At 37.4% G+C, this 19,776-nt stretch overlaps 2 protein-coding genes across 3 annotated transcripts; one reads left to right on the forward strand and one right to left on the reverse strand.

Annotated features, from left to right (window-relative positions):
* Positions 1-8,850: 8,850 nt before the first annotated feature.
* LOC116715620 (apolipoprotein A-IV-like) lies at positions 8,851-10,341 on the reverse strand. 2 transcript variants are annotated; one of them, XM_032556120.1, is made up of 4 exons: positions 10,268-10,341; positions 10,111-10,162; positions 9,816-9,966; positions 8,851-9,710 (listed from the first exon to the last, which is right to left on the reverse strand). In XM_032556120.1, exons 2-4 carry the CDS (start codon positions 10,148-10,150, stop codon positions 9,134-9,136), a joined length of 768 nt encoding a protein of 255 aa, XP_032412011.1. In that variant the 5' UTR covers positions 10,151-10,162; positions 10,268-10,341; the 3' UTR covers positions 8,851-9,133. The 2 variants fall into 2 exon arrangements, with proteins under 2 accessions (XP_032412011.1, XP_032412020.1); XM_032556129.1 differs by having other exon boundaries at positions 10,111-10,159; positions 10,268-10,328.
* A 2,466-nt stretch (positions 10,342-12,807) lies between these two features.
* LOC116717394 (apolipoprotein A-I-like) lies at positions 12,808-14,177 on the forward strand. Its single transcript, XM_032558748.1, has 4 exons — positions 12,808-12,878; positions 12,967-13,018; positions 13,129-13,279; positions 13,365-14,177. The coding sequence occupies exons 2-4, from the start codon at positions 12,979-12,981 to the stop codon at positions 13,939-13,941; spliced, it is 768 nt and encodes a 255-aa protein (XP_032414639.1). The 5' UTR covers positions 12,808-12,878; positions 12,967-12,978; the 3' UTR covers positions 13,942-14,177.
* Positions 14,178-19,776: the final 5,599 nt, after the last annotated feature.

Raw genomic sequence — 19,776 nt, forward strand, 5'->3', positions numbered from 1 at the left:
GTTCAGTTAAGACAATCTGCTTTTGGTAATGATGTTTTGGCCTCTGTATGTGTGTGCTGTGCAGAAATGACACTGGCAAAAAGAAAAAAAACAAAAACTAAACCCTGCACTAAAATAAATAGTGCAGGGTCAGAGAGAAGATCATGAAATGCATCAGCTACTGTATAAAAGAGGCATTGTTTTATCTGTTAATTCCTCTCTGAAGAACTTTTCAGTGGTTTGGCCTCAGTAACAAATGCCTTCCTGGTTAGTGATAGTAACCCCCACAGAAAACCCAGATGAGGCCTACAGGGTTCAAATTCTTCACCGTCAAATTCCTGTTCAGCAGCTACAAGATAAAGGGATAATATGTTTAATTCATTTTGGAATAAGTCTGTAACATGATAAAATGTGAAAAAATGCCAAGTTATTAATACTTTCCACATGCACTCTATCTATATCTTTGCCCATGAACTTGGTTGAACTTGGTTGTCACATGCATGCAGGAAACAACACCTGACTGTTGTCTGTGATGTCAGAATGACACAGTGATGAATGATTGCCAGTTTTTCTTCCAGGTTCACATTATATCCTCATTCTTTGTCATGACTGTGTCTAAGTACATCTGTCTGATCTAATCTTTCTCCAGAAGTCGCTTGTCACCTTTTGCTTGCTATGTTTCGGGTTACTTGCAAACGTTTATGCATTTTATTCAGACAAAACAGGATTTAAATAGAACAAAAGTTTTTGTTTTGTTTTGTTGTTTTTTCTTTTACAACAAAGATCATTTACGTTCCCTTTTTGAGAAAAGATTTTTGAAACCAGCACAAGTTTACTAGATTTCATTTGCCAAAATTAGAAAACATGTAAAAGAATTTCAGATTTTTTGCTAGTGTAAATACGTAATTTATTAAAAGATGATTGTTCAGTAAAAAGTCGAAGTTTAATTATACCTGTCAAACTGAACTGATATTTTGTATGTTTCACACCAAATGAATTAAGTGTACTTTGTTCAGACCAATTATTTTAGCTATTTACGAAGAAAAACATTTGTAAAACCAGCTGTTTCATCACATCACTAAATGATTATATTATATAGTGTTTTGACCATAGAATTCTCACTGTTTGTATACAATTATTTTAACCTTTTCCCAGATAAACAGAGAACCACAAACAGTTCAATGTTTCATGCTTGATGAACCTAAATAGACTGGAAAGAGAAATGTATGTTCCTCATTCCATGGTTGTGCGTCTCTACCTGCATTGTCACGCAGCTGTGACAGTGGTGGTAAAGATCAGTCCAAAGATGGTCGGTCAGTCTCCCTTCCTATCAGCCCAACCTGAAACAGAGTTTCTGTTCCAAACAGATTTCATTGTTTGAGCTTCACTTATCAATATGTGTGCCTATGTAGAATCTTCACAGTTTGTTGTGTTCTTAGATTTATACAACTTGTTCTTGTGTTAATGAAAGCGGGGTTTGTTGGACATCTTTCACACATTTGCAACCTACACAGCAAAACAAAAGAACATCTTTAAGCAAGGATAACTTCACAAGAGGAATCAAAGTTAGCAGGGTTGATAGAGTCCTAAGCATAAACTAATATTAGACATCTTTTATTTTTAAGGGTAAAATCTATTAACAGCATGTGACACATGCCTAAAACCACACCTGTGTGTTAGAAAAATTATCTAAGCTCATTTACTTGTGAGTTTATTTGAAAGGTTATGTTTTCATATTATTATTTTGTGTGTTGTTTACTTGACTCCTTTTCTTCTGTGAAACACTATTAACCATTTTTAGGATGTTTGCCTGGAGGCTAGAGATGGTTGCACATTCCTGTTATCAGCTTCATGTGAAACTGATTAGTTGCGGTCAGCCTCATGCCCTTGTAAGGGCATGCCCACAGAAGGTTCCAGAACACCCTGTAGCAAAGGTCATTGGTCAAATTCTTTGTGTGACTATGTGAAAAAGCCCAACCTCCTTCCTTGTATTTTCTAATAAAGCCAAATGCAGACAAAGATCGGGCAGAGTTGATCCCAGACAGTGTTTGACAGCGGCTTTCCGTGTCTCGGGTCCACTCTCCTGTTCTGCAGAAAAGAAAATTGTGTCTCTGGTTGATTCTTTGCAGGTTAGGAATTAAAATAAACCTATCACTGTGTTTTCTACATTAGTGGTACCCAACCCTGGTCCTCAAACCATGATTAGGTGTCTTCTTTTTGCCACACGCCTGAATTACATAACTGTGTGATAAACAGCAGAGGAGGTCATGCAATCAATAGATTCAGGTGTGCTGGGACAGAGACTCATCTAAAACATGTAGGAAAGGGGGCCTGAGGACCAGGGTTGGGAACCACTGGTCTAAATTACAGTAAAAAAAAAAAAAAGTCTCTCCACTGCCCACCAGTAACTCCACAACGTCATATTACTGTCATCTAATCTGTCACGATCCAGTTCAGCCAGCCTCCTTCATGTACATCTCAGTTATGAAAAGAGGTGAGTGCTGAATGTTACACAATGCGTTAGATCCCACAACTGGTTGAACAGACCTTCTGTCATTGCTTCAGTAAAACCTAAAGCTGCAATGCAGATGCAACTTTATATATGCCATTACAGAGCTGTCTCTACCTCTCTTGGCAGCTTAAAAAGGGTCACTCAATGCAACTGCGTTATTTAGTGAAGAGCTGAAAACTGAAATACAAAAATATCACAGGCATTGAAAAAGACTTTGATTTAGTTTAATATGCTAATTAAAGTTGGTTTAATACAATTAAAGCTTTGCTCAGGCCTGTTACGTCAGACCTACCTAATGCTGGATGACCTCTGATGTAAATAACAGTAATGTTTTTTTCCTGCAACTAAAACATTGACTCAGTTTTAAACACAGCTCAAGAGTTATTTTCAGCTCTTTGCTTCAAGTTTTTCTTTGCCTGTCAAGAAAGAAAAAATAATATTATCAGAAAGGGTACATCGTAACTGTAGTTATATGTGCAATACCAATGTTTATGTAATTTTACAAAGAAAACAAAAAAGCAAAGATGTTTGTAAACTTATGAATTTGTTCTTTTTTCAAGTTTGTCCACAAGTAGTCATTACAAATCAATAAAACGTATGAATTCCTATATGAAAAAGCCATAATAATTACTTTTGAAGCACATTATTGGCATATTTACTCTTGCAAAAGAAGTTGGTGCAGTTCTGTCCTCAAAAGTGAATGCATGCAACTGCAAACTGAGGGAGGGAAGATAAAAAATGTCCATCTCAATGTTATGTTTATCTGCACAAGTAGCATTCCTGCTCTTTAAAATTTACTTTTGTCACGCAACAATCACAACTGTCAAAATATTTTATGAAAATATTTTGTGATAGATCAACACAAAGTAGAACATACTTTTGAAGTGGACAAAAAAGGGGATATGTGATTTCATTTGTTTCCATGTATAAATAAAAATCTTTGTGCTTTGCATTGATCTTTCTGTGCCAATACTTTGAAGAATCACCTTTCAGGTACATCTTTCAGGATGCGTCTCAAACGGTCAAGGCTGTGGATAGTGTATCCATATTTTTCTGTCCATTTTACAATCATGCTCTACTGTTTTGGTGTAATGAATTAAATCCTAATAAAAGGCAATGGACTCTTTGATTTTAACATGGCCAAATGTGAGTTTTTAAAGGAAAAACGCATTTATCTAGTGAATTTATTGTAAATGACCAGACAGACACTACAAATTCCACCATCTGAAAAATGTACAACCTCAATTAGACAAAATAACCAGTTGCAAATTGTTTTGTTTACTTGAACATTTGTTCAATTTATTTTTGGGGCTGAACTGTTTTCTCATGTAACTGAGTTAGACTCTCTTTATCTTGTAAAACCATTACAGTCACAAAAACAACAACTTATTTTAAGAAGACAAACACAAAGATGACAGACACTGTGTACTTTACTTGACAATGGGATTATATTCTAAAACAATGTTAGTACTCCATAACCTTTGTCCAAGCAGGTCAACCACACTTAATGCTGCAAGCACTGTTCGGAAGCTCAGCAGAGGAGGATTAGTCGTGATAAAATGTGTTGACAGTAACTGTCAAATGATGGGAATCTTTATGAGCAGTAAGGTTATTGTTTGCTTTCAGTAAAGCAGCCGGACAACTGTTTGGATTGTTCCCATACCAACAAATAACTCTGCTGCTTCTCACATGAGCTCATCTACAGTCATGGAAAAAGTGAACTCCCCATGTGTAGTTTGTTACTTTTAATTATCATTCTTGGGAGGGATTAACTCAATTGTTCTAAAACTTTCAATTTTGCTCTGTCTTTGTTTGATAAATGAACACTTGATTGTCTGCTTTTTTAATACATGACTTCAGATTTAACTAAATATAATAACCAAGTAAATGAAATGTGTACATTAAACCCTTGAAATGACAGAAGATGTACTTTCTTCTTAGCTTGAGTAAAACAAATTGATCTTTTGTGGCGTCACAAAGATTTTTAATGTTCCATAGCATGAGGCTGAGGTTGAACAGGTTTTACAGGGTGAATTAGATTATTAAAAAAGGCAGTGTCATTCAGTAATCTATTTATAATGAAACTGTTTTATAGTTTCATTTCACACAGAGTCAGTTGTTCACTTTGCTAATTATGGCTTACAGATAATTAAAATCCAACAAATGAGCCAAATGAAAAGCCTCCCATTCATAGCATAAACAATAATACTTGGTCAACACTCCTTTTGCATGATTTACCATATCAACAAAGTCACTAAAATAAATGAGAATTTTGACAATATACAGTAGTAATATACTGAGAAACACCTGTATAAGTAAAAGCTTTGAGGGTAATTGAACTGATCAATGACTGTAAGAAGTTATGGATCAAATCTTCATGTGTCTGCAAAAAAAGCTGTGTGGTCAAAAGGGCTTTGGACAAAAAGTCCAAAACTTTTGCAAGCCAGAGTGGGCACGTTTACCAAAGTGATATAAGATCTTGATATAAAAAGTATAGGTAGGTCAGCAAAATCTTAAGTTTAAATGAGTCCAAACTTATGCAGCTAAGTAGAAGTTGGTTTTTGCAGCTTTTAAACATATTTTCAATCTTAGAAACTAGTTTTTCCCCCCAGAATTGAGGTAAACAGCATGCTGCAAAATTAGAGGTGGAAAAATGTTTTCAATTATTTGAAATGGTCTCCTTTGTTTGTTTTAGCAATGGGTGGACAGACAGTACTGCTTCCTTAGAGAGATTATACAACCCAGAGATGACATCCCTGGACGTCTCTGTTCCCTTTATTTTTCTTCATTTTTAGATGGAAAGTCCTGTTTTGAGTTTCCAGTTTTATTTTGTCTGATCAAAGAACATCTGACATTCTAATTTTTAGCCAGTGTTTGGTGCTTGCAGTCTCTGTACAGAAGAGGGCAGTAGAGGTACTGCACATCTCAGCTCTGGCTGCTTCCCTACAGTGTTGTGACAGTTTCATTAGCATGGTTCAATATATTATGCAAGAAGGTAAAACATAGCACATCTTTTATGGAAACTGATTACCTACATTACGGGTGTAATAAACCATTAAAGAGGTGACTGAGACTATAAACTAAATGTGATTGATTGGATTCATGAATGAGAGCACACTCTGAGGTGAGGTGAGGTTCTTCTCTATCTTCATCCATCTCCCACCGGTTCCAGTAGGACATATTCAGTACCAGAGACTTTACAAGTAAAAATGACTGGTTCACAGAGAAATCACATTCACAGCAACAAATAAACATGATATAATATTTGTAGTTTATTGATTATTTTTGTTTTTATCACTGCACATCTGCTAAACTTAGAGAAAATTGTTGGATAAACTCACCTTTACTGGGCTGAAGAACTATGTGAAAACCTCCCGAAGAGCGATACGGCGGCATGAAAAAACAAACAGTGACCATCTCAAAAACTGACCTCTGAGCACGATATAACTGTTTCAGTTTTGTTGATTCCCTTTAAACTATTTGTTTTGTATTTCTACTAATTTTTCATGTTAAAATGTTTCAGCTCTGTAATGTAATAAATAACATGTTGTTTCTCATTACTGGTCAGCAATGCAATATGTGCCACTATAATATATTTACAAATTTCCGCAATTAATGTGCGTACGTAAAATGAGAGATGATAACCACTATCCTTTGACTTTGGTTTTGATTGCAAGGCTCTCATCCAATTATCATCCAATAACATCCATAAGGCACAGCGGGTCATGGGTTTGAAGATGACTATCTTTTAAATCAGGCCTTAGAGCCACAACTGTGACATCAGGTTGAGAGTGCAATAACACTATTCTGACAAATGTGGCTGACAAATTTGTTAACAATTGAACTTAATCTACTTAATAGTAACTTCAGATTAAAGTTAGAGTTGATTAGGTTAAGCTGCTCTGCCACAATTTCAACACGCGGTGGCAGTGTAACACCTTCTATCATTTGAGAGGTTCCCCCTTAATCATGGGAATCCAGTTCTGCAGTCAAATGCTAAGTTAAACTGTAGAACCAGTTTCAATTGTTGTATAAATACAGTACAATATAACAGGAAAAAGTGCATCAAATAGCAAAACCAAATTAGAACTTGTTGGGCTGGTTCATGAATTAACAGAGAAAATATAACTTTAAATGCTTTTATTCATTTTGAGTTAATAGATCTACAACAGCAACCTTAGCAATTAACACAGGTACTCAGGTGGTGTGTCAAATGTTGAGACCTCAAGAGAAAGTTTTGACAGCTTTCCCACACATAGACTGACTAAGTGGAGAAAAGTGAGATTTACAGAACCATAAGAAAACTACCTAATACAAAGCTACACAGTTATCAAGGAAAATGAAGGTACTAACAACAACTGGCTTTAGAGTACAACATTTAATCTGAATGTTGCCAAAATTTCATTCTTTTGAATTTGTTTGTATTGCAAGCAGTTGTTTAAAACTATGGTGAAGCACAAGCGGCCTGTGTGTTGGAGAGTGCTTTTAAATCCCTGAGTATGGTGCCAGTTTGTTAAGTCTCCAAGCTGCTGCACTCAGTTGGCATTTCTCTAGAATTCCTTGTCACTGTATAAATCTAAAGTTACTTTTGCCTTGTTGGTCATTGGTTTATGCAGATACATCACCTTTCGATGACCTTCATTTGCATTCTCTGCTGTGCTTATTTTCTTTGTCTTTGATGCTTTTATACACATTTCTTGATTTTGGTCAGGAAAGTCATCATAGCTAGCCTGACCACAACTGAAAGAAACAAATCTTTAGAATTGATGATATATGTCTTTTAAACCTAAATTACTATTATCCTCTTTTTAGTGTCCATCTTTTCAAATGTTTTTTTTTTAATTGGCTTTCTCTTTTTAATGAAATCCACAGCAAAGGTGACGTGGCATATAAGACTGAATTCCCCTTTTTTTGCCGTCCCTTTTCACTGGATTGTTGGAACATTTTGTATCAAAAACAGCATTTGTCTAATTCTAACATTTCTTTCAAATTATTATTTCACACCTGCTTTTGTTCTCCTTTGTGTAATCTCTTGTAAATTGTCATTAATGCTTCATAAATGTGAAACGGTAATATATTTTACTGCCACTAGGATGCACAGTTGAGTTTCTGTTTTCTCTCTTCTCAAATTTTCAGGTTTTGTTATTTGCTTGTAAGTCTTGTAAAACCACAAAGGGGAAAATGTTTGAGGGTCTGCTACAAACCACTGATCTACAACCCTTTCTGGTCTTTATTGGCACTGGGTCTCTTTAAAACTGGAACTAATTCACAAGTAATGACTTCTTACCACCATTGAAACAAAACCAAGTTTCTTATTTGCGTGCCACGTCATGTTCTAGAAAACTCACATCATGCCCCAGATTTTTTAACTTCTCATTGTACCAACAGCTGCCTTTACCGTGGCCATTTGGACCAAGTTCTTAATGCCTCACACTGACTGATAAGGCAGCACGAACAGCTCTAATCAGCAATAAAACAGGCTGGAACATGAAAATGGAAGATAAGATTTACCATTGCAGAGCCTCACAGGGTTTCAGTTAGCTTCTTGCTTGTTAGAATTTCCCTGGAGCTAACATTTTCGGATAATTACACTATTTACAGAGATAACAAAAACACAAACTTTATCTTTACCTCATACAAATGGGTGTGTTTGGTTAAAATGTTTGTGCTCTCAGCCTGGAATCAAGTATTACAGCTTTTTGTGTGAAAAAATGTAAAAAAAAAAATTTTTTTAAATGTGTAAAACTTTCTGTCAAAACTGTTAACAAGACAACATTTTAACAACATTGTGAAATATATTTTGTATTATGTCTTTTGATGCTAGTGGAGAACAAACGTGTTGTGTGCGCATGCATGTTTGCTCTATCATTGCTGGACTCTAACCCTCCACGTTGGATGCTGGCACTGTCAGCATGGAGGTGAAGGGGTGGACTAAAAGGAGAAAAAGGTAGATTACACAATCTAAAACAGCATCAAAACAAGCATGTAATGTGAAAGTTAGGCATGTAGTTTTACCAAAATATTTTATATGTGAAGACATCTGCTTATCTTACTTTCTCCCACAATCGTGTTGGTCTATCACGTCTTTTTGAGTAAGATTTTTTTAGTGATAACACACTAACGCTTTCATGGCAAAAACAATAGGGAGCCTGTGGAGAAACTCCAAGGCGAAACTGTGATACAAGCCCAAACATGTTGAGGCAAAGAGTATAAAGTCAAAATACTTGTTGCCTCTTGGGAAAAACACAGCACATGTCTTTGCGGTAGTTAATGAGAGGTGTGTGATTTATGGAAGGGCAAATATCTTCTCACTACAGTCTCTTATATAATTGCATTTATACACAGATGGACAAAGTTCAGACATTTTTATGTGGTATTTTATTTTAGATAACTTAAAGAAATTACAAAAATGCTCACAGTTTTTTTCCACAACACAGAATAAACAGCATATATATACATGTGGTCAAGTGCAGGGTCTTGCTTTTTTTCAGTACTCAGCAATAAATATAACGTGGATATTCAGACAGTTTGGTTTCATTTACAGTACAACATTGGTATCTCGTTGTTCATCCTCCATATGGTTGGTGGTGGAACGCTTTTTCAGGATTGTGTTAAACTATGTCTGCAGAGGCTGAAGATGACTTAGTTGGCTTCGACGAATGACTGGTAGAGAGACATGAGCTGGGACTGGAGGTCCTGAGCGTAGGGGTCCAGTTTCTCTCTCAGGTCTTCAGCATAGGGAGCCACAATTTGCTTCACCAGACTGGCTCTCTGGGTCAGTTCTACCTGGACCTTCTCGGTCATGGGGGCTACGCTTTTCTGGAACGCTTCCAGGTGCCGGTCAACCTTTTGCTTCAGGTCATCTGTGTAGGGCCCCAGTTGAGCCTGCAGGTCCTTCACGCTCTGCTCCAGGTTGGTCTTCAGCTCTTCGCTCTTTTGAATCAAGGTGGACCTCAGCGCCTCAGAGTCCAGCGAGTCTGCATAGGGAGCCAGCTCCTGCTTGAGCTGCTCAACTCTCTGCTGGATCTGGGCCTTCATGTTCTCTGTGTAGGGCACCAGTTTGCCTCTGACGGAGCTGAGCTCTTGGGTCAGCACGCTTTTCAGCATGTCAGCCTCTGTGGTGATCTTGTTCATCAGGTCCTCGGCTGCGGGGGAAAGTTGCTGCTGCAGGGTCACAGCATACTTGCTGGCTAAGTCAGCACTCTCTGTCAAGCGGGCACTAGATGACCAAAACAAAACAAAATGACTGTCAGGATATCTACGATTGTGTAACATGCTGCAGAATATAAGCCTCCCCCCTCCAACTGTCCCTCACGCAACTTACTTAACTTCCTGTCCAATTGGTGAGCTCCTAATCATCTCCAGAGTATCATCAGCTGTTTGTGTGGCCTTGGCAATGTAGTCCCAGAAAGCATCAGTCAACACTTCTAACTTTGGCTTTGGAGCATCAGCATAGAAGAGGTTGGCATTGCAGCCTTCCAAAATAAAGATGTCAATAAAGATTATTTTCAGACCTAATTTATTTTATTACTATTTATTTATTTGTTGTTATTATTATCAGTCCTTGTTTATTTTATTCTTACTCTTTGAATTTCTGTGTTTAAATAAGAGCATCTTACCAGAGAGCACTGCAGCGATTAGCAACACAAACACCTTCATGACTGCAACCTGCTGAAAGACATTAATATTTAATAAGCAATTCCTACTAATAAGGCGACATCAACACTTTTAGATTTTTCTGTAAATATGTAGTCTGAAGCGCAGTGCTTGTCTCACCTGCTTTGGGGCGTGTGTATCTTTCAGGGCTTACCGTGTTAGTAACTGTGTCTCAGTGTTGCTTTCGTGTATATATATAGAAGTCAGATGACTGTTGTAGTCAAGAGCCCAAAGTCCAGGAGTCCCTGCCATGCTGTCACAACAGCTCTTTTTCCTATATCTGCTGTTTTTTTTAAGATATATTTTCACTGAATACCTGAATGATGGAAAATATATACAGAAAAATCTGCTTTAATTTTCAGTAGTGTCACTTCCTCCCTAAACTGTTTGCAGAAAGATTTAAAAGTGTCCAGCTTTTAAGGTGTCAACATAGTCCTGCACTACCAGTCACTAGATAACTTAAGATGACCCTGTTAGACTTGTGGACTTTGTCTTCAGGTCAAGCTTTACGAATTAAGCGCTATCAAGATGGATCCACTTAAATTGTTCATTTCTTAATTTTAGCCACTTGAATTCATGGTGGATATTTTCTAAATGGAATTAAGTTTTCACTAAATAATAAAGAATTTTATCTCATTTAAGGGTTTTCTTTTATTTATTCAGGAGGTACCTGTTGGACATTTCTATTTGGAATGGTTTTATGAGTTGACTACTAAAGGAGATATTTTTAAATGAGTGTCAGGGAAATACAAAGCAGTCCAGGACAGCTTTGTCCCAAAAATATTTAGGTTAGTGTCCTGCTGGAACATAATGCTCCGCCCCAGTCTCATGTCTTCTGTAGCCTCTAGCAAGATTTCCTCTCAGTCTCCTTCTCCTTTAGCTTTCTTGACAACACTATGTGATCTTACAAGGTGCTATAAGTAAAATTTTATTTACTTGTCAGATCTAAACAGCTTCTCTGTCCATGTTAGACAAAAAGCAAATTTTCGGTCTCACCTGACTAGAGTATTTCTACATGTTAGCTGTGCATCCTACATAGCTCATTACAAACTGCAAACTGGACTTGTTTGGCTTTATTTCAACAATGGCTCTCTTCTCTCCACAAATCTGAGAGCACAGATTTGTGGAGAGCACAGCTGATGATTGATTCTTCTAATTGTGTTTTAAATCAATGTATGGATTTCTTGGCTGATTGCCATATCTTGGTTGGTTTGCAGCTGTGATATATTCTTTCCATTCTTGGATGACATCTTGAACTGTGCTATGGGATATATTAAACTCTCTGGATACTGTTTTTGAGATAGAGTCAAAAAGTACTTCCATTTGTGGAAAAGAAGTGGAGATGATGGAGGAGTATAAATAACTTTTTTTTCACCTGGGTGAAGACTCAACAGTAGACGTGTTTCCATTGATCAATTGGAATCACAAAAATAAATTTCTTAATGGCAATTAATTAAAAAAAATAAAATAAAATGTTTTGCTAAAAAGTGTTTGTGTGTGGATGAGGTGGTTTTCCAGCTGTATCAAAATTAGTGTATTTTTCAAAACTTAAATGAAAACACTTTTTTTTTGCATCACACAATGTGATCAACAACTGGTTCTTACTATGGGCAGAAGAGATAAAGAAGACAACAGGAAGTGGCAGGAGAATGATGGCGATGCATATTTTTTAACAACTTATCTCGTGGACAAACGTATTCACGTGTGATTTTAATTGTGTTACTTTTTTAATGAAAACACCACAATTACAAATTGTGATTTTCTACTCTTAGCAGAATATCGACAAAGTTTTGCGCACATATGTAATGGGAACACCACTAATGATGCCGTCTACAAGAAAGTACAGAAAAGACTCCTTTAAGAAGCTTTAGTCCACTTCCTTTTGCTTCAAAATAATGTGCTACTTCTCATTGGTTTCTTGCATAAAACCCCAATGAAAGATAAAATGCACTCAAGTTTCTTGTAGCAATTTTACAACACATTAGAAAGTTCAAGGGATGGCTGCACTTTTGCTACTTTTAACACTATAAATGGCCTAATATTGTTCTTTGAGTGAAAGATTCATAATTCAAGAAAACTCTAAAATGTGTTTATGAGAATTGACCTCTGACACATCTAACTGAAGCAGAAGCTACTTTGTCCCTCAGAGGCTGACGATGCCTGAATGTACTAACCTTTGGTCAGACAGATATGCAAGACTGCTGAACATTGGCATGACACAAAAGCAACAACTATTAATTACCCTGAAAATTGTTGGCATAATATAAAGATTATAGAAATATACTGTATGTCTGCTTAAAGTTGGAATTCAGTGACAGTGATGTTGTGGATTCTGTCTGTAGTAAAGAGCTGAAGGTTTTCAGATGAGCATAAGGTCAAATAGAGTTAACACTATGGATTTAGCTTCACTGCTGTAATCATGAAGCACAAACACATAACAGTGTAATCTTGATTTTACATTGATCATTTCCTCTTAAAGTGGTAATTGTATAGGATCAAACCAATACTTAAATGACATTTCTGGGACAGAAGGGGTCTGTACTTACTTGTTACATAGATTGTCTGCTACAAAATATCAGCAGGGAAAGAAGGGTGAGGCAAGGTGACAGCAAAGCACTACCTCTTGGACTTTGGGATCATTACTGTCCGAATTCACTATATAAGCTGCAGAGCTTCATTACTTCGACACCAGCACAATTGAGCGGATTTACAGACACTCTTGTAAACTCAGGTAAGAAGAAGAAATGGAGGAAGCTCTTTTCATCTAAGCTTACTGAAGGAAAATGCTTTTGTGACTTTTTTTTTCTTTCTTGTTGTAGCTTCAAAGAGCCATGAAGGTCCTTGCTGTGCTCGTCCTGGCCGTTTTCACCGGTAAGTAAGCTGGGGGCAAATCAAAATGAAGCTTAAAGTCTTGTTAATGACTGAATTGTACCTTCAGACAGCTGCCGTAGTTTCAAGTTATCCTTCTATCTGTCCAACAGGCTGCAATGCCAACCTCTTCTACGCTGACGCTCCCAAGCCACAGCTGGAAGTAATGACTGATGCTTTCTGGGACTATGTCGGCAAAGCCACCCAGACAGCTGATGACACCCTTCAGATGATCAGAAAGTCCCAGTTTGGCCAGGATATCAGGTATGACATACACCATCACATGAAGCATGGCTTTTATTTAGATTTTGCAGAGTGTAAACTCACTGTCTCCTGTCGCTTTGTTCAGTTCCCGTCTCACCGACGGCGCTGAAGCAGCCAGCCAGTATGCAGTCACCCTGCAGGAGCAGCTCCCACCCAGAGCCCAGGAACTGATCACCAGAGTCACCCAAGAGGCAGAAGATCTGAGAGATCGCTTGAACACCGACCTGAACCTCGCCCGGGAGAAGCTGGAGCCCTACACTGAGAACCTGAAGGTCCAGATCAGAGAGAGAGTGGAGCAGCTCAAGCAGGAGCTGGCCCCTTACACCGAGAGTTTGGATACTGAGACCCTGAGGACCACCGTCATCCAGAAAAGCGAGGAGCTGAAGGCTCAGCTGGAGCAGAGTGTGCAGGAGCTGCAGACTCACCTGGGGCCCTACACCGACGACCTGAAGCAGAAGGTTGACCAGCACCTGGAAGACTTCAAGCAGAGAGTCGCTCCCGTGACCGAGAGAGTCCAGGATCACCTCACACAGAGAGCCCAGCAGGTGAAGGAAATCGCTGCCCCATACGTAGACAACCTGAGGGAGAGGCTGGACCCCTATGCCCAGGACCTCCAGACTCGTCTCACCTCCCTCTATGAATCCTACATCAAGGCCAACTAAGTCAAACTCCAGCTGACTCTGAACCAAAAGAAACTGCATCAAATAAAACAGAATTTTCTCCCGGATGCCAGAAACATGGCAGTACAACTTTAATTTACCTGTTTTGGAAAAGCTACAGTTGTTAGTTCATGTAATAGTGTCAAAAAGGTGATACATAACAAATGCATGTTGGTCTGTGACCACAAGGTGTCCGCTCCCTAATTTATGAAAATAAAACAAAAGCAAAAGAAACTTGAGATCCTTGTGTATTTTTTTTATGAAATGGGTTGAAGTGTAAAATTTCTTTGTAATATTTTATTTTCCAGCCTACAAATACAGAATATGTTTAAAGGTTATAAAAAACAAACAAAATTAAAACAACAGCAACTGTTGCATTTATAAACAAGCAAAGAACAAATATTCTGTAAAAATTATGCATAAAGGTGAGATTTTACAGGAATTGTCTTCTTTAACATTACACCTTTTTTCAAGATCAGCTGCTAATGATTGGGGTCTTATGGGAAATTAAAGGTAAAGAAAACCTTTATATTTAATCTTACATATTGATGTTTATTTAATTATTATGGTCCATTATAGGGAAGGGTTTTAAAAGAACATAAATGTGTGAAGTGTATTAGACTGTAAAGTGTCTTATTGCAGACAACTCTTCCTAATTACTAGTAGTTTTCCTGTCAATATGAGCTGTGGATTAGTACTGCTCCTCCAAAGTTACCATGGTCCTTTTGCCAATACTTTTTGCCAGAGGTTTGCAAATAGTTATCTCATGAATAAGTTTGCCTCTCTACTCTAAGCTGGAGACAAGGTGAGGTGGACCATGCTATTCTTGGAGAAACCGGTTTCAGCTGGTTCAGAGACCCCTCTACTCCTTATCTTTAAGCTTCTGTTTTATGACTGACCCCCAGCCCACTTTCAATAAAACCAGGCTGCTGCAGGGGGACAAGTTGGAGTTGTCCTGAGACACAACTGAGACTCTCCCCTTTTGCAAAAGCTGAAGTGATACTACTCTCAGTGTGGTTCTTTATATGTACAGGTTAAAATGCTCAATACTTTTGCCAGGCACTGTAGGTGCTGCAGTGGCAGATATATAGATTTCATGCAAAATATATTTTTTATCAAAACCTTTTTTATTATTAGAGAATCTGTAATTAAAGAAGGGTAAGGAGAATGAGGTCTTAGCATAAAATAAAGTGTTTTCAAACTGAAGTATTCAGTTTAGTCAGTGATGCTTTGAATCCTTAAATAAAACCTGCTTTAACACCTAAAAAAATTAAAAATTTAATAAAATAAAACAGCTTGTCTTTAACACTAGACATCGATGATAAGTAAAGACATTAATGAATACTGAGAAAGAATTGAGTAACACGTCTTTTCTATGTTCGATTTACAAAAGCTCCCCCAACACCCTTCTCCACGCCCTCGTACGATTCTCTTGTGGGTACTGTGGAGGGCATGTTCAAATTTGTTTTCACCTGCAAGTCTGGATGTTCGTAAACACATCCTGATCCTTCCTTGTTTTTTTGTTCTAAATCACTTCTCTTTTCATGCCTCCAAACCTTTCAGCAAGATTACTCCCACGGTGACTTACCCAGTGGCAAACAACATTCCTCTGTTCTGCCCCCAGCTGCTACAAGACCGAAAAACACTGTTAACCCTCCACAGACTAAACAAGAAATGAGACAATACGTTTTAACTCAAATAACACTTGTTTGGAAACCCAGGTTATGGAGTTTTCATTTCAGCCAATTTTAGGCAGCACTGACATTCCATATAAGTATTTTTAAGATGCTCGTTTAGGTTGAAAACCTAACAAGGGGACACACGGTTGGGTTCTGGGTCACACACATTAATGTCACAAATGCACGGATACAGTAAGCATGTGGAAGAAAGTACTTTGTTAAAATAAGACGAAAATCAATGTTTTTTCTTATATTTAAAACATAATGTTTGTTTGAAAATCTAACTGCAAAGCTTTGTGAACACGCCAACCTTATGGCATCATGTTGTTTGAACACTTTTCTCCAGCAGGGACAAGAAGCCGGTTAAAGTTGATGGGAAGAAGGATGTAGTTAAATGGATGGCAAAGAAATTATTAGGCTACAACAGATCAAAGCATATTCATGTGTTTGAATGTCCCAATCAAAGTTCAGACCAGATCCAATCAAGAATGTTCTGCAAGGCTTTTAAATTAATGTTTGCAGATGTTCATCTTCTAATTTGATTTAACTTGACCTATTTTGCAAAGAATGTGTAAAAAAATTTGTGCAAAGTTGGTAGATAGAGAAAGCCCAAAAGACTTGCTATAACTGCACTCAATAACTCAAGTTTTTATTTCTAAAAATGTTTAAAAAATCATAATTTTCCTTTTGTTTTATAATTATGTGCTGATTTGAGTTGGTCTATCAAATAAGACAACAAGTAAAATAAAGTTGCAGGTTTTAATGACATAAAATGAAAAAAAAAAGATATGAATTTGTTGCAAAAAAAAAGAAATGGGATTAGCTAACGCACACAACTGTGTTTCCTTACTTTTAATGTTTCTTTTTTGAATAGTGGAAACAAAGGATGCAAATAATTCCCACTTTTTATCCCTATATTTTTCAGAACAATTCATATATATTTTAAAAGGGACAGAAAACATTTTATAGATACCTTAGCACTAACTTACAGAAACATTTTCCCTCGTCTTGCACCAAGATGCATATCCAAATAAATGCAACCTTTCACACATTATATGGTGTTTTTCCACTTCAGTCTTGTTGATTACATATTCTTCCTGACATTAGCTGAGCTCATGTCAGGAGGAATATGACAATGACAAACTCAGCAATTCCTAAGATTTTATTTCCTTCTACTCCCATCAGCTGATACCTCTGAGTCAGAATCAAATGGTAAGAAGCTTTTTGAGTTCATTTTTGCCATATCAAACAAAGTGTGTGCAGCTTTCTGTGCAGAAAACAAAACATGTTTGTCTACATTACAGTGAACATGTGCTTCTAATTAACTTGTAATAACATTACTAACACATCCAAACAAGTTCCCTTTTGTTCAGTGATTAAAATCCCATCAGCCAAAAACCACATTCATCGGGGTTACATTCATTCAGTGCTCTGCCTGCCGACCCCTGACATCAGACATTTGGTGTTTTCCTGGAGCAAAAGAAGAAGCATCTGCAGATTGGATGACTCTGTCAGATTTTCACTGTATTACCTCATATGTCTTCTTGAATCTGTCCCTTTCACTTCCCTTTATGTACTGCCTTTTTGTCCTGAAAGCCCCTGAAAAACAAAACTGAGCAGTCAACCCTAAATGATCTGCCTGAGTAAACTCTGACTTCTTTGTGTGTTGTGTGCTAGAGGTAGCACATTCCATCTACACAATACAGGCACCATTTTTATTAGATTTTTTGTGTTGAAGCAGGTTTTGACTGTAAGAACGTTTCTCAGAAAACATTGTCTTTTTCTGGTGCTGTTGTTACCACATTTAATGTGTTCAAAAGAGATTAAAAACAAGATTTTTTTCAATGTGTTCCCTTTTTGGAATAGATTGGTTATCATCATGATTTCTGTGTGACACAACTCCTCATTCCAAACCCTCATTAATCACTATTGTGTTGGAACATTAGGATCAAAGAGCTTTAGCTATGTTTGCTGTTATCACATTTCAAGGAAAGTAAATAAGTTTTGTCATTAGAATACAGTCAGGCCGGGTGTGCTGTGGAGGCACAGGGGTTAAGCACAACCCACATATGGAGGCCTTAGTCCTCGACGTGGCTGTCGCAGGTTCAATTCCCGGTCTGGCAACCTTTGTTACATGTCTTCCCTTTCTTTCATTATCCACTTTCCTGTTAATTAACTATCAAATAAAGTCCACTAGAGCCAATAAAACCTCTTTTAAAAAAAGAATACAGTCAGGCAATTTATTACACTTAACCAATCAATAGATAGTTACAGTGATGTCACTCGGTTATCACACGGTCCTGTTACCATGACCTCACACCAATTACATGCACAACATATTTAAACTTTGTTCCTATGTAAATTGGATGTCTGTGAAAATAACACTAAACAGAAACTTAAAAATCTAACAACAAAGCGGTCAAGTTCTAAAGGGCAAAGATGTTTAAACGTGGCCACATACGCAGTCTGGGTTCCACAGACACAAAACCATTTATTGCTTCTCTGATTATGAAGTTATGACTGCAAAGCACCACAGATTAATTTGGTTTCTCTTTCAAAATGTGTAACAGATCACTTCAGCTACGCATTAAAGATTTAATTCTTGTTTATGGATTTTGAGTCTTTTCTTGTATCTGGCAGCAAAAGCAACAACAATGTTCTAAGGCTCTAATTAGAGCGATAAAATAATAGACTAGTCTGACTGAAAGACCAAGCATGTCTATAATCAAAGTAGCAACACAGTCCATGACACATTTGTGCAGCAACAAAAATATTTACTGCTTAGCAAGTTGTAATAAGTACTTTCTTTTAACCACAAACCTCATTTTACTTTGCAATTTACTTTTCTCCTACACTCTCTGACGTAAAGCCAATTTTGTAGCATTTATTTTATTCCATGGCATCCACACTTAATGTTCCCTGATTTACTCATTTTAATCCTTTTTTTGTACAGTGGGATTTCCATCCCACAAGCCTATACATGCACATCATGCCATCAGGACATCCTATTTGTTTGAGAATCACATATCTACTGTTTGAAACATGAGACTGGCATAAAAAAGGGAGCTATTTGTGATGGAGATGGTTTTGTAATCTCTTTGTGGAGATAAATGCTAATGCAGGTCATTTGAATGAAAATGTGGATGTGGAAAGCTGCTTAACATCCTGGTGTTAGACGATGCTTTTGGTTGAGAACTGATTTGTCAACAGAGTAAGAAAACCCAGTTAACAAAAACCTGCAATAAAGAGCAGCAAAGAAAGTGTTCAGACTGACTTTCTGGGTAAAATGCAGAGACATACAAATATAAAATAAATAAATCATGTTTGTGCAAAACAAGAAAAAAACAAACTCTTAGGTATTTTTTAAACTTAGCTCACTCTGTTTATTCAACTCATAAATGCCAAAAAGCTGTAGCTTTGTCCTTTTTTCAGCTTCTCATCTTTTTTACATTTCACATGACAACTACATTACGATTTATTTGACTGAATTATTCACTGTACAATAAATGCAGCTAATAACATTTCACTTCACCTGTAAATATGTAAGTAATTATATACAAATGTTTGTTTGCTGTTTGATTTACTACTCTTAGACAATGCATTTCAAATGTCATCTCATTCGTCTAACTTGTGTTTATTGCTATTTTTCCAAAATACTCAATAAAATAAAAAGGGCTGGCAATTTCTAGTCTCTGGGAGATTTCTGGAAGATTCCACCCCCACGACCCCCATCCCCCCATCCAGCTCTGGTTGCGCCCCTGATTTCTAAACCTTTACAATCATTCGTGTTATATGTTACTCTAACAAAATAATCTACCTTCTGGGATTAATACAGTGTCTCTCGATGTACTCTAATCTAATGAATCAACGCCTTGTCGATTTTATGAGGACAAAATGCGACGCTGAAAATTCTGCTGCAGATAGTAGGAATCATCCCGCTGCAGGTTTTAACTTTCACCTTGTTTTGCTTTCGTGTCAGAGCCACGCAGCGCGGTCAGCGCCTCTAACCAGCCTTGCAAACTGCTGAGAACTTCGGACGCAGTGTCGGTGGTGGCACGTTGCGTGCAAGGACACGCGGATCTGTGCAGACAAATCACCATCACGCCATGAACGCACGCGCGAGCGAGAGCGTGAGCAATCACTCACGCCATCAACCTCC

The sequence above is a fragment of the Xiphophorus hellerii genome, chromosome 3, assembly GCF_003331165.1.
Source record: "Xiphophorus hellerii strain 12219 chromosome 3, Xiphophorus_hellerii-4.1, whole genome shotgun sequence".
Taxonomy (NCBI): domain Eukaryota; kingdom Metazoa; phylum Chordata; class Actinopteri; order Cyprinodontiformes; family Poeciliidae; genus Xiphophorus; species Xiphophorus hellerii.

What these genes read in the sequence shown, in the direction of transcription:
- LOC116715620 (XM_032556120.1), bottom strand. Translation starts at nt 10,150, where the DNA reads ATGAAGGTGTTTGTGTTGCTAATCGCTGCAGTGCTCTCTG. An exon ending in AATCGCTGCAGTGCTCTCTG is followed by an intron (nt 9,967 to 10,110) that starts GTAAGATGCTCT and finishes TTATTTTGGAAG; the next exon opens with GCTGCAATGCCAACCTCTTC. An exon ending in CCAATTGGACAGGAAGTTAA is followed by an intron (nt 9,711 to 9,815) that starts GTAAGTTGCGTG and finishes TTGGTCATCTAG; the next exon opens with TGCCCGCTTGACAGAGAGTG.
- LOC116717394 (XM_032558748.1), top strand. Translation starts at nt 12,979, where the DNA reads ATGAAGGTCCTTGCTGTGCTCGTCCTGGCCGTTTTCACCG. An exon ending in CGTCCTGGCCGTTTTCACCG is followed by an intron (nt 13,019 to 13,128) that starts GTAAGTAAGCTG and finishes TCTGTCCAACAG; the next exon opens with GCTGCAATGCCAACCTCTTC. An exon ending in CAGTTTGGCCAGGATATCAG is followed by an intron (nt 13,280 to 13,364) that starts GTATGACATACA and finishes CGCTTTGTTCAG; the next exon opens with TTCCCGTCTCACCGACGGCG.